A 12,849-nucleotide genomic window follows, 5' to 3' on the forward strand; every position below is an offset into this window, starting at 1 on the left:
GTCAATACTCATCATTTTTTTTCTACTTCGTTTAAAGTTCTAAGTGTTGTTTAATCATTTGTCCCTTAAGATATAAGATAACATTATACAGAAAAGAGGTCCGAGGACTTGGAAAATTTTATTAAGTTGTTCAGATACCTGTAACTTTAAAAATATTTTTAGTTTCATCTTGTTAAAATGTTTTAAGTAATAGATAAAACTTACTGTTACAATATTTTCTATGACCGATAAATTCGATAGTATCACAAATAATATACAGAGATAAATTTTTTATATTTACCATCTTTACCGACTTCGTTAGTACAAATAAATATAGTTCCTACCACGATCATTTTGAAACGAAGGGGTCGCTTCAGAACCACTGCTGTTGTACGAGGTCGGTATTGCAAATCGTTTCACTTAAACTGTCGTTAAATTTACCGTCTATTTTATATCTCCGCTGTAACATCAATTTCCATAAACTTCGGACTTCGTCTGTGATTTTACACCTCGTATGCGAAACTTAATTTCATTTTGTTATAGTTTACGTTGCAAAATTTACTTTATTCATTTGTATTCGTCTTTACTTAAGTCTATATCTGGACGCCAGATGATTGACCGGCAGCATTAATTGTTACAAAACTTATCTCGTGCGTGGTTTTTAAAAAATAATATAGTATAGTATATATTTATCATTATAAAGCAAAAATGAGGTATTTTATTAGGTTTTCCTATCTTGGTGGGTTTTACAGGTATAATAACAAGTCTACACGTATCTGTATCAATTTCATGTTTTATTAACTTTTTATTTGATCGAAATACAAATGAAATTTTAAACTTCAAGATGAAACTTTTTATAATAAACGTTTCGAATTTGTACACATGCGTAGGTCATATAATTAATTCTTTGTAACATTAATCTACTGATTACATTTGAATTTAGTGGATTGCAAAGAAATATACCCCTGTATGGTTATCCATTACAAGATCCAGATACTATTCAAGGAGCTTTAGAATGTGGTTTATCAACATTGCATCCAAAGTGCATACATTGGCCCAAAATAACTCTTTCCAGCAGGTAATTTTGATTAAAATTGATTTTTCATATACATTACTTAGTCAGATATTAAGACAGTTACATTTATGCAATAATTTTAAGATACATTCTTTCATTTGTAGAACAGATAAAGGTGTACATGCTTTATATTCTTCTGCTCATGTTGATATGAGTAATAAATCCAATGTTATGTATAATCCAAACTGGGTGCTTATGCATATGAATAAGTATCTGAACAAATTCAAACATGATATTAGGTAATTCATAATTTGATAGAATCATATTTATTTATATTTACTAATTTCTAATAAATTAATATATTATTTTAAGGCTTTTGGAGGTCCTTCCAGTAAAGCAAGACTTTCATGCTAGGTTTTTTGTAAAATCTAGAACTTATATTTATAGATTTATGATACCCAAGAATATTGACAATCATAAAGCACCTATAATGGAAAAATGGCATACTTTTTTATTTGAGTATTATTTAAATTTCTATTAGGAATATATTTATTCTTTTCTAAATAATGTTATTCAATGATTTAACATTTTGCATTTATATTCTATTAGAAAACCAAATTTTGATATAGAAAGAGTAAAACATGGAATACAACTTTTTGAAGGATTAAAAGATTACACAACATTCTGTGCAGACACTAAAAACAATTCAATTTCTTATGTACGGATGTTAGATAAATTAACTCTAGAGAAAAGCATACCCCTTCTACCATTTGACCCACTGTCACAAAATTATGAGTTTTGGAATTTTACATTTAAGTCAAAGGGCTTTTTATATAATCAGGTATGTAATAATAAATACACGTTAATTTTCTATTATACATATATTATACTTTACAATAATAAAGGTGTTATTGCAATATTCCAATATGTAGAAATATTTTATTGTAACATTCGTACATTCTTATAACAGTATGTATTTATGTAAACATTTTCAAACCAATAATGACACATATGTAATTTTCAAATCCATTTTTTGCAGGTCAGGCGAATTACAGCTTCTTTAATTAGCCTAGGTGCAGGAATAATAACAGAAAAAGATATAACTACTATGTTGCAAGTGCCTAACCATAAAAATTGGCTACCTCACATATTTGTGGCTCCAGCACATGGTTTATACCTTGCAAATGTAGAGTATTGTCAAAATGAAATAGATGAGTATACCTTAAAATATACAGTAGAGTCTCCTAAGAGTATGGTAGCTACAAAAGTAATCTAAACAGAGTATAATATACATTCAGAAATATAACCAAAATATTATAGTCAATTTTTTAATACAATTTCGTTTCACTCCTACTGAATGTTACTTGTTTATTAACAATGAATCTAGAAAATCTAATAAGGAATCAAAAATTACATTTAAAATCTTGTACAACTATCGTAACAAATATGCTAGGCCAAAGGTACGAAGAAGGTAATGAAGAAAAGAAAGAATTGCTTCCTGGAACACCGTTTGTTGTAGATAACAAACCTGATTTGCAGATTGCGTGTATAATACCAGGACTATTTCTAAGTTCGCAAGACCCTGTTGCGAATATAGAAATTTTACAAGAACATAAAATTCATAATATTTTAAGTATTGGTATTGAAGCGCCGATAAAATTTAGTGATATTAAATATTATTATTGCGATTTGTTAGATTTACCCGAATCCGATATATTCGTAGCAATAGAAAAATGTATTAAAATCATAGACGAAAATCGTTATGAAAATATTCTTGTACATTGTAACGCCGGTGTATCTCGTTCACCAACAGTTGTTCTTTCTTATTTAATGCTTTCTGAAAAATTATCTTACGATGATGCTTATGATAAAGTGAAAAAAGTGAGAAATTGCATTAAACCGAATGAAGGATTTATGAGACAACTAAAAATGTTACATCTACCACATATACGTGAGAAGTATATATCAAAATAATGGTATAAGAAAATATTAATATATGTAACTTTCTTTTAAGTTACCACTTAAAAGTACAGAAGGAAAGAACATCACTACTTTAACAATAGATTAATTATGTATATATTGTTACAATAGAATTCATGTATTATGACATTATGTGTACAGAGAATATTATTTTGTAATTACAATATTTCGTATTTATAATTCATTAGAAAAGGTACATTCATGCACAGCATCTATTAAATTCTTAGCCAAAACTAAGCATATTACGACTGCTATTTCTGGCATTCTTGTATAAACCATGCATTGGAGATGACATGTAGGTCGTCGTACCAAGTAGTTTTATAAAAATTACTGTAAATCTAAAAAATATAAGTGAATTTCTGTATACATGATCTATTATTTTATTTTCGTGATAGTAGTATATTATTGTACCTGTAGTACAATATCTATCATATCGATTATATATATGTATAGTAACATAATTATTATCAATATTTATATACGTGTATACATACATATATTTATATATTTATATATATAATTATATTTATATATAATCTAATATTCACATTCCTCCAACAATTGAAATGAGCTGTCTCGAAGAAAATAGACAAGGCACTTGAACCGAATATCTTTTTCTTAGCTAGTTGGCCTCATAAATAGTCGAATGCAAAGATTTGCACATCATACAGCAAACAGTAAAATAGAAAGAATAAATAAAATTGGCTGTTCAAAGAAGATTACGCATAGCTTTTAAATTACAAATATTCATGATCTTTCCCTTTAATGACGCCAATGATCCTGTGTCTCGTCATTGATGACTGCATAAACGCAGTACAAAAATATCAAGGCCTTCTAAAGATTATGTTCCCCCAATGTGTATTCGTCGTCACTAAACACTTCTGCTTTTCTTAAATCCAGTATTGAATAATATACATGACCGCTTAATTTGTTGGCAGATTTGTCCGCTTTATAGTGCACTGGCAATTTCAGGAGTATAAAGCGACCTTATTATTATACTAGCTACTTAAAAAAGCAGGAAATTATATCTAGGAACGTTTTCCTTAGAAAGACCTTAAAGCTTCACATTTCACAAAGGTTTTGTATAGACTCTAATATCATGATGTGGTTCGAAATCGATTCCACTTAAGTCCAACACAACAAAAAAATGCAATTTATGTACAAAAAAATATAAATAAATTAACAAAATATTATGCCTGGTTAAACGGTAGAACGTTTAGCCACGCAATCTATACGGATAGAGACAATCTGCGAAATATATAATACACAAAAAAATTAGTTCCTACGAAGCCACAGTCTTAAGTACAACATATCTGTACCTGAAAGGCATATCAGCAGAAATAAAAGTCATGAAATTAGATGTTTCGTTACGAATGAAATCGCCCACCATCTTGCGCCTGACTCTGTGTGTATGTGTGTGTGTCGAGCGCGCGTGTGTTCCTACATGGCAATAAACTTAAAATATCATGCGTTACAGTTACAGATACATAGGATATTGGTATATGAACTGTAAATATAAACACCATCGTCAAACGTTATGTAGTAAACCAGTGTCAGAGTCCAATAGAGTGGCCAGGTCGTATGCAGCAACATCAGTAATGGAACAGGGAACCACCTAGCACTAATGTGTGTACCCTTTTGTATTGTTTGTCAGAGGAAAGTTATTATACGTTATTACCTTATACGTTTCATTGATTTTACTGGATTTCAATTTTAACGTTTAACACCCCAAGGACCATCTGGATTGGTCACAGGTACATGAGAATACCCAGCAAATTGTGGAAATTCTTCAACACTGGCGGTGTTCGGGGCGCTTTGTTGTTGCTGTTCCCAAGGCCCCCCTTTCACGACGAAGCCAGAATGTCCAGAATTTCTTTCATCGCGTTGAGGTGAACGTAAACTTTCACGATATTCGTTCTCTAAGACATCTTGAATCTGAAATTTAATAAATATTGTATAATTACATAAATATTTTAATGATTAAAATATTTAAGAACTAAAATACTTACATATTCTTCTGCTAAATTCAATAAACGATCCTTCGCGTCAGCCACATTTTCCTCTGTACCCACGATCGTTACAATGTTGGGATCAGGATCAGTTTTTCTTGGAAATTTAATGTCGACTTTAAATTCGTCCATTATTTTGCGAATATTTCTCCCCTTTGAACCAATTAGACGCGAATGCACAGCAGCATTTATATTTACTTCTTCTTTTGTCAAACCGTTCTAAATTATAATGAAAATAATTCGTTAATAATAATTGTTTTTTCAATTTTAAATATTAATTTTCATAAATTCAAATAAACTTACTAATTCGTTAACAATTTTCATAATATCATCGCGCGCACTATAAGCATTTTTTTCATAACCGGTGATTATAATGATATGTTCTTCAGGATCACCTTTACGTGGAAAGTTAATTTGAACATCATGGTCGCTACGTATTTTATTGATCACAGCTCCCTTCCGTCCAATTATTTTTGGATGATATTCAGGTTCAACTTCGATCTAAAATAAAACAAATTTAGTATTTAATTTTACATATTTTGCTGACAATATTATTTTTAATAAATACAATCTCTAAAGATAATTAATGTTACATTCAGTTCAAATGATTTCAGAACTCTGGCTTGCCGTTCAGCTTCCAAGGCTTTGCATTTATCAAGAATAGCTTGTTTTGCATTTTCAACGCACGAAGGTGTTCCAGAAATCTAATAAGGAAAACATAATATTATTCTCTGGTATTAAACAATATTGCTTTAATACAGATGTACGTACCTTGATATAATCAAGTTTCTCTTCTGCCGGAGATAAGGTGATATGAACATCATATGTACTCATTAATTCTCGCACGTCACGACCTTTTTGTCCTATTATAGAACGATGTAGATCAAACGGTACCTCTACCTAAAGTTAACGGAACAATTCATATTTATTTAATATTCAATTATAAAATTAGAATTTAAAATTTAAAATTATCAATAGGTAGACTAACTTCTATTGTAATCGGTACAAGATCGAGCAGTGCTTGTTTAGCACCCGCAACGTTTTCAGGTTGTCCAGTAATGCGAATAATATCACAGGCCGGAACAGTTTCTCCCACTTCTCCATTCTCACCATTCATTTGTTCTGATACACGATGTTCGTCTAAAATGCATGCATATCAATGAAAATCTGCTTAAGATTGTACCAGTAAAATAAAGTTATATATACGAACCATATGTGACACGCTCTGGAAATTTAATTTCTACTTCATACTCAGATGTAATCATTTGCACTTTACGTCCTTTTGCTCCCATGACTGTACGATGATGTTTTTGAGGTATTATACATTCTTCAGTTACCATTGATTCCTATGAAGTAAGATAAATATGTACAATTTATAAGTATCAAATTTAATTTCTATTGTATATACAAGATTACGAGAAATAATACGAGTAATAGATTAAGAAAGTTACCAATTTCTGCACAATTTCTCGCATTCTTTGTTTTGCTGCTTCTATACATTCATGTGATCCTTTTAAAATTACACGATCACTGTCAACCCCTGCTCTAGGAAATGAAATTTGCATTCCTCCACATTCATCCGCAATACGATGTAATACTCCACCTCTACGTGCTACAAAATGTCTGTGATGCTTTGGATCTATGCGGATTTCACCTTCAGTAATATTATCCTATTGAGCAAACGTAAATTAAAATATTATTTGCTTTCTATGTTTGGTAACAAAACAAGTGTAAACAATTAAATATAATGAAAATTCATACAATTTCCTTAATTGTGGCTTCCAATTCGGCCTTCGCCTTCTCAACAGCTTCTTTCTTTCCCATAATAGTAATCACTTCTTTATCATGGTCACTTTCTGTTGGGAATATAATACGTGCTCCAGTGGATTCTCTTATCTAAAAAAAAAATAAAAAATAAATTAAATTAATATGTGATTACACAACCTAAAATACATGATTAAGTAATTTAAGTAAAGACCTTTTTAATATTGGCACCATTCTTTCCAATAAGGAATTTGTGATGTTGTACTTTGGCACGAACTTCAGCCGAGTAACTAGACAATTGCTTTTCATTTGTAAGTTCCTTCAACTGCTGCTTTGCTTTTTCAACGTCTTCTTTTGGCCCCCTAATAGTCACCTATGTGTAACATATTTATATCATTTATAAACGAGTACATTGATGTAGGGACGGTTTTCGCCGCTGAATCGGGTGAAGTTCGGGCAGCGATTTAACGATTGTTTTCGGTAAATCGATAAACAAACGACAGAGTTTGAATTGAACCAGCGACTGATATGGACGTGCGTCGACCGGTATCGCGAAAGTTGGAAAGAAATTTCGAGAAACGTGTGCGTCCCGCAGTGTGAACGGGATTGCTCTTTTTCTCTTTTTGTATGTGTCGGTATCTTCTCGCGCAGATCCGATATTCCGTCGTTAAACGAAGGAGAATATACATTTATATCCGGGGAAAAACACACATTGGTTCAATAAATAATATTTTTCCCTACAATTTTGGAGGCTTGTCCGGGATTGCGCAAAGCACTACGAGACGACGTGACGAAAAAGGAAAAAAATTCTAAAATCATGTTTAGTGTACTTCGAGAACATCCAGCGAACGTGTGCGAGCGTGTCAGGGTCGTCCGAGAGAAACAAAAAAAAAAAAAGAAGAAACAAAACAAAAAACAGTATGTGTGTCGTAAAGAACGTGGCTGATCGATGAGCGTAGTGAAGCGGAAGGTGACGTTGAATTCTCGCAATATTTTTCCCCACATTAATGATATCAATCATTTAATCCTAATACTTAGAAATTAATATATTTTCATGTATGTCACTATTGAAAAACTATCATTTACTTATCTAAAACTAAATTTACCTTATCACTTTGGCTTTCTGCAGTAGGAAATTTAATTGCAACACCACCACAATCTTCCATAATAGAATGAATCAGTTTTCCACCAGTGCCAATAAGAGAGTTATAAAACTTTGGTGGAATTACTAGTTCATCCGTAACAATATTAGCCTAGTACAAAAAATATATTTAATTCACAGAATAGTCAATAATATTCTTCCTACAGAAACATTCTAATGATGTAACAACTAAATTACCAGTTCATTTTGTATCTTTTGAATCATTTCTTTAGCTTTTTCTACATTTTCTTTCTTTCCTGTGATAGTTATAACATCACTTTTCTCGCCTTCAGCAGGTAAATCGATTTTCGTTTGTGTTTCCTCTCTAATCTAAATAGCCAAGAGAAAATTAGGTAAAAGAGTGAGACTCGCTTTAAAATAATTGTACTTTCTTTTGTAATATTTACTTGGATACAAACCTTACGTATATTTACTCCCCCCTTTCCAATTACAAATTTATGGAATTGTTTAAAAATGGGAACCTCAAGCACATAGTTATTTTCATTCAGTTCTTTTACCAACTTCATTAAATGTTTATGGCACTTATCTACATCTTCTTTAGGCCCTCTAATTTTTACTATATCTCCTTTTTCACCTACAAATAAACAATATTATTAATAATTTCATGTAAAGTATGTAAACCTCGAAAATGTTATTTTTTATATACAATTTATCTTTGAATTAATTTTCAAGTTTCTTGTATTATATCTTTTTACATAATTTACAAAATGAGGCTATATAACAATGCAAAATGAGAGGTGCGACCTGCACTCTAAAAATGCATACTGAGCTCCCATTGGCTAAATGCCAACAAGGGCCGAGGTCTTTCGAATGTTTGTACCTGGCATAAATCCGAGTTCTAGTTATTGCATATATCATGCTACATACCTGGACCAGGAATAGTAATCTGTACTTGATTAAACTTATCTCGGATTTCTTTAATATTATCTCCCTTATTTCCGATAATACTAGGATAATAACGGTGATCTATTATTACATCTTTTTCTTTTTCACTTTCTAATTTCTTCACCATTTCTAACAATTCCTACAATAGGTTAAAGTATATTAGACAATAGGTTTTTACAGTATATTATATATTCTATGAAAGTGAATATTACAAACCGTTTGAGCTTTCAGTACACCGGCAAAATTTCCTTCTATACGGATGATGTTACTACCATTATTTTCAGAAATGTTAATAACAACACCTGTTCCTTCTTTTACACGGTTTACTATAAAGGAAAATGATACATGAACAAATACAGTAGGTATGCAATGCGTCATTTAATCATATGAATTTAGTAATTTTGAAATCAAAATTAATTTATATCAAAGCACTCACCATTACATCCATTTTTTCCAATAATATGTTTATAAAATCTAGGATCAACATTTAATTCTGTAAAAGTGAGTTTAGACATGAGATCACTGGCCATTAACTGAAGTTCATTTTGTGCTTTTTCTACTTCTTCAGGTGGGCCCTCAATTTTAATTTTATCTTCTTTTCCAGTAAACTCTACATTCACTTTTGGCATTTCTTGTGTAATACGTTTAATATTAACACCCTTCCGTCCTATTATATACTTATGAATCCAAACAGGTGCTTTTACTACTGCCGTGCGAACACTATTTGCCTTTTCGTACACTTTATTCAGTGCTACAACATATATTATATATATTAATATATTGGCATAGTATGTTTGAGTACTGGACTCTGCAAATAAGAAATTACCTTGACCAAGCTTTTCTTGAGGTCCTCGAAGAGTAATAGTTCCTGTAGGTGAATCTGGTGCAGGCATTTCTACACTTACACCAGTTACTTGCAATATTTCTGCTATTGTACTACCACGAGGACCAATAACATATTTGTGCTGAGATTTGGGAACTTCAACAGACACTGTAGTACATCTTTTTTCCTAAATTAGAAATGTAATTTTAATTCTGAAACATAAAATATAACATAATTTCTACTAAAACACTCTTACCATATCTCTATAGATGGCTTCAATTTTTTGTTTTGCTGCCAGCACACCTTCTTTTTCACCAGCAATAGTAATTTCATCTTCTTGTACAGAAGCAGGAGGAATATTTATTCTAGCTCCAGTTTCTGCTATCATGGTATTAAGATTCTCATTGTGTGCACCATGTATAAAGGGATGATATATTTTTGGCACAGATACCCGTTCAAACGCCTTTCTTGACTATAATATGAATCAGTATTCACATTTCTCTTTTTATATTCTATAATATGATAAAAAAATAGTTTAACCACTAACCTGTTCATCCGAAATTACTCTAATTTCATGCTCAGCTTTTTCTATTCCTTCTTTTGTTCCTGTGATTATTATTATATCTGATTGATCTTGCACAGGTGAAACATTTATCTTTGTAGCAGTTGTCTTTTCTAAATCTTTAAGACGCTGTCCCTGTTTTCCAAGAATCCAACGATGGTGATCCTTAGGAATGCTAATTTGTTTACTCGCCTACAGTAATAAGTTAAAAGTATTAACATATTTATAAAATATGACTGGGGTATTATTAGAATAATTGCTTGAGACTTTAATGTTAAATCAAACCTGAGTCTGAAATGTTGTTAAAATTCGGCGTTTGGCTTCCAAAACTTGGTTTTGTTTGCCAGTTATTAGGAATGTAAGAGATTGATCCTTTGACGATGCTATTTCAATGATCGTATTTGTCTCTTTCATTATTGTTTTACATGTACGTATAGATTCACGTTCGCCAAACTTGTCGCTGTGATCAAATTTGCGTTCTTCCCCAGGAACACGAAACATCTAAATAAAATTACAAGATAAATATAAAAATTTATGAGACAAAACTGATATGTGTATATATATATATATATAATAATATATATATATATATATATATATATATATATATATATATTAGAACTGAATAATTTATACCTGTGTGATAGTTATACGTCCAAGATGTAAAGTATTAGTTAAGTTGAAAATATTCAATTTTCCTGAACTTGAACTGGCTGACTCAGGAAGAACTGGGAATGTCTCATCGTAGGTAGGTGGCTCATAGGCCGTTCCCTCTTCCATTACTGACTGCTGCTGCATGATGGGATTGTCCTGTTTCGTGCCAAGTCCTTACAGTAGCACTATGATATAAACCAATGTATTTAAAATTTTTTAAATTAGAAAGAAAATCTTCAATCAACTAAAACATATGTGTTAAAAATTTTATATAACATATTATAGATAATATTCATTAATATGATTTTGTTTTTGGAGTGTAAAGAAATTTGGAATATCCAAAGCACAATCTGTTTGATTGCATAACATTTATTAATATTTATACTCGTAATAAATATTTTAAATGAATTTGAAAAGCCAGAAATATATTCTATTTTTATATTGTTATATTAATTAAATCAACTTTATTAATAATATCAAAATATAATAAAGTATAATTGCAATGGTACGAAATTGTGAAAAAAGGAACGAAAGATACGAAAAATTTTAATGGGAATCGATAGTCATGCTATATCTGCAGTACAAAACTCCGTTTAATGGCATTCTTTTTACGTAAATTTCGATCAATGGTTTTATACTCAATATGTATGATTTAATGCGTCGACTAGCAGTAAGGATTAATAATGATTGTCTTAAACGGGAAATAAGCAAAACAGATTCAAGTTAAATGCCAGCATGTCAATGACCAGCGAGTGATTGAGGCAGTGACCACCATATGGAATGAAGTATTCACTTGACACGTCACACGATCGCTAACCTCTCCCGAAATGAATGTGTGCACGTTGTATGAATCGAAAATAATACTCGTGAATTTCTATATCGAAATATAAGATACCAGTAATCCAAGGCTGGTGCCGTTATGCTCAAAGGCAGGAACACAGAAGGAAAGAGAGAGAGAGATAGAGGGAGGGAGAGATTCGTATGGGCAATCACGATATATCACGAAACGATACTCACTCTACCGTAATAAAGAAATCCGGCCAAGTAATAAGCGTGTATTACGAAGCCAGTTTAACAGTGATTTGCCTGAAACATTAGAAAATCCACGCGTATTAGCCACTGGTCAGCACTTAATCTAATTCAATTATCATCGAGCAAGTAATTGTCCACTACTTCCACAAACGTACGTCTTTCCTTACCGGTAACGCAAAGTGAAATGAGATAAATACTCTCCGTTGCAGAAAGTTACTATAATGTAAGGGTAACAAAGAGAATTTTCATTGGAAACTTTAAGGTGCAAAGGACACTAGTAAAATTGCATCTAATGATAAAGAAAATACTGTAGCAATTTTATTTTTTTGTTAATAACTTAACCAAAAAATTCCTGTACATTTCAATGTAATTTATGACTTGTATGTGAAACACAAGCATTGAATTTGGATTTTAATTATTTCAAACCTGTTTATTGCTTTTTTTTCAAGCCCATGTTGCCCTACTCCTCTCTAGTAAGATATTGCATTGCAGAATGGAACGTAGTGACATCACTATAGAATATTTTATATATTTTACTTAAATGGCATATACACAAATGTATTAAATTCAATAATACTTATTTAATAAATAATAATTTGTTCTTAAGATTGACAATTTATAATAAATTAAAAATATCACTAGAAAACTAGTGTTAAACGGAACGAATTAATTGTACAGACAAAATATAAATTGAATTAAAGCAAAATAACTGGATTAATGCCTAAAAAAAAAGTCTGAATATTTTTTCAAGAATAATATGTCAAAATATTGAATCTGTGTGATATTTTTGATAAAGATTAAAAATAATCAATTAGGAATGTATTATAAAAGTTTTTAGCTATCCATACAGCTATTCACTTTCTTTTCGATCTAGTGTGTATGCGTGCGCGCACGTGTGTATGTGTTATAAACATATTTGTTACATTATTTAATTTTCATAGGAGCGCAATAATGTTTTCCTTCAATTGTTCGTTTAATTATCTT

The 12,849-nt window shown here is 31.0% G+C and overlaps 3 protein-coding genes across 5 annotated transcripts; 2 read left to right on the forward strand and 1 right to left on the reverse strand.

Annotated features, from left to right (window-relative positions):
* The first annotated feature begins 399 nt into the window (after positions 1–399).
* LOC143155035 (tRNA pseudouridine synthase-like 1) lies at positions 400–2,270 on the forward strand. The gene is made up of 7 exons (XM_076327261.1): positions 400–491; positions 572–731; positions 923–1,057; positions 1,159–1,293; positions 1,367–1,513; positions 1,604–1,835; positions 2,034–2,270. Exons 2-7 carry the CDS (start codon positions 688–690, stop codon positions 2,268–2,270), a joined length of 930 nt encoding a protein of 309 aa, XP_076183376.1. The 5' UTR covers positions 400–491; positions 572–687.
* Positions 2,271–2,371: 101 nt separating this feature from the next.
* LOC143155036 (dual specificity protein phosphatase 19) lies at positions 2,372–3,481 on the forward strand. Its single transcript, XM_076327262.1, has one exon. The coding sequence runs from the start codon at positions 2,372–2,374 to the stop codon at positions 2,966–2,968; it is 597 nt and encodes a 198-aa protein (XP_076183377.1). The 3' UTR covers positions 2,969–3,481.
* Positions 3,053–12,014, reverse strand: Dp1 (satellite-binding protein 1 Dp1). Of its 3 annotated transcripts, XM_076327260.1 has the most exons (23): positions 11,851–12,014; positions 10,816–11,018; positions 10,465–10,680; positions 10,165–10,371; positions 9,874–10,089; positions 9,621–9,804; positions 9,231–9,545; positions 9,011–9,120; positions 8,777–8,933; positions 8,308–8,483; positions 8,087–8,218; positions 7,854–8,000; positions 6,962–7,120; positions 6,745–6,879; positions 6,435–6,653; positions 6,194–6,329; positions 5,972–6,123; positions 5,755–5,883; positions 5,577–5,687; positions 5,287–5,484; positions 4,984–5,202; positions 4,653–4,909; positions 3,053–4,595 (listed from the first exon to the last, which is right to left on the reverse strand). In XM_076327260.1, exons 2-22 carry the CDS (start codon positions 10,975–10,977, stop codon positions 4,688–4,690), a joined length of 3,702 nt encoding a protein of 1,233 aa, XP_076183375.1. In that variant the 5' UTR covers positions 10,978–11,018; positions 11,851–12,014; the 3' UTR covers positions 3,053–4,595; positions 4,653–4,687. The 3 variants fall into 3 exon arrangements, with proteins under 3 accessions (XP_076183375.1, XP_076183373.1, XP_076183374.1); XM_076327258.1 differs by having other exon boundaries at positions 3,053–4,909; XM_076327259.1 differs by lacking the exon at positions 11,851–12,014 and adding an exon at positions 11,729–11,744 and having other exon boundaries at positions 3,053–4,909.
* Positions 12,015–12,849: the final 835 nt, after the last annotated feature.

The sequence above is a fragment of the Ptiloglossa arizonensis genome, chromosome 2, assembly GCF_051014685.1.
Source record: "Ptiloglossa arizonensis isolate GNS036 chromosome 2, iyPtiAriz1_principal, whole genome shotgun sequence".
Taxonomy (NCBI): domain Eukaryota; kingdom Metazoa; phylum Arthropoda; class Insecta; order Hymenoptera; family Colletidae; genus Ptiloglossa; species Ptiloglossa arizonensis.

Coding starts and splice junctions, on each gene's coding strand:
- LOC143155035 (XM_076327261.1), top strand. CDS start 688: ATGAGGTATTTTATTAGGTTTTCCTATCTTGGTGGGTTTTACAG. Junction 1,294..1,366: donor AAATTCAAACATGATATTAG/GTAATTCATAAT, acceptor TATTATTTTAAG/GCTTTTGGAGGTCCTTCCAG. Junction 1,514..1,603: donor TGGCATACTTTTTTATTTGA/GTATTATTTAAA, acceptor ATATTCTATTAG/AAAACCAAATTTTGATATAG.
- LOC143155036 (XM_076327262.1), top strand. CDS start 2,372: ATGAATCTAGAAAATCTAATAAGGAATCAAAAATTACATTTAAAATCT.
- Dp1 (XM_076327260.1), bottom strand. CDS start 10,977: ATGCAGCAGCAGTCAGTAATGGAAGAGGGAACGGCCTATGAGCCACCT. Junction 8,934..9,010: donor GTGTACTGAAAGCTCAAACG/GTTTGTAATATT, acceptor AACCTATTGTAG/GAATTGTTAGAAATGGTGAA. Junction 4,910..4,983: donor TGAATTTAGCAGAAGAATAT/GTAAGTATTTTA, acceptor ATTAAATTTCAG/ATTCAAGATGTCTTAGAGAA.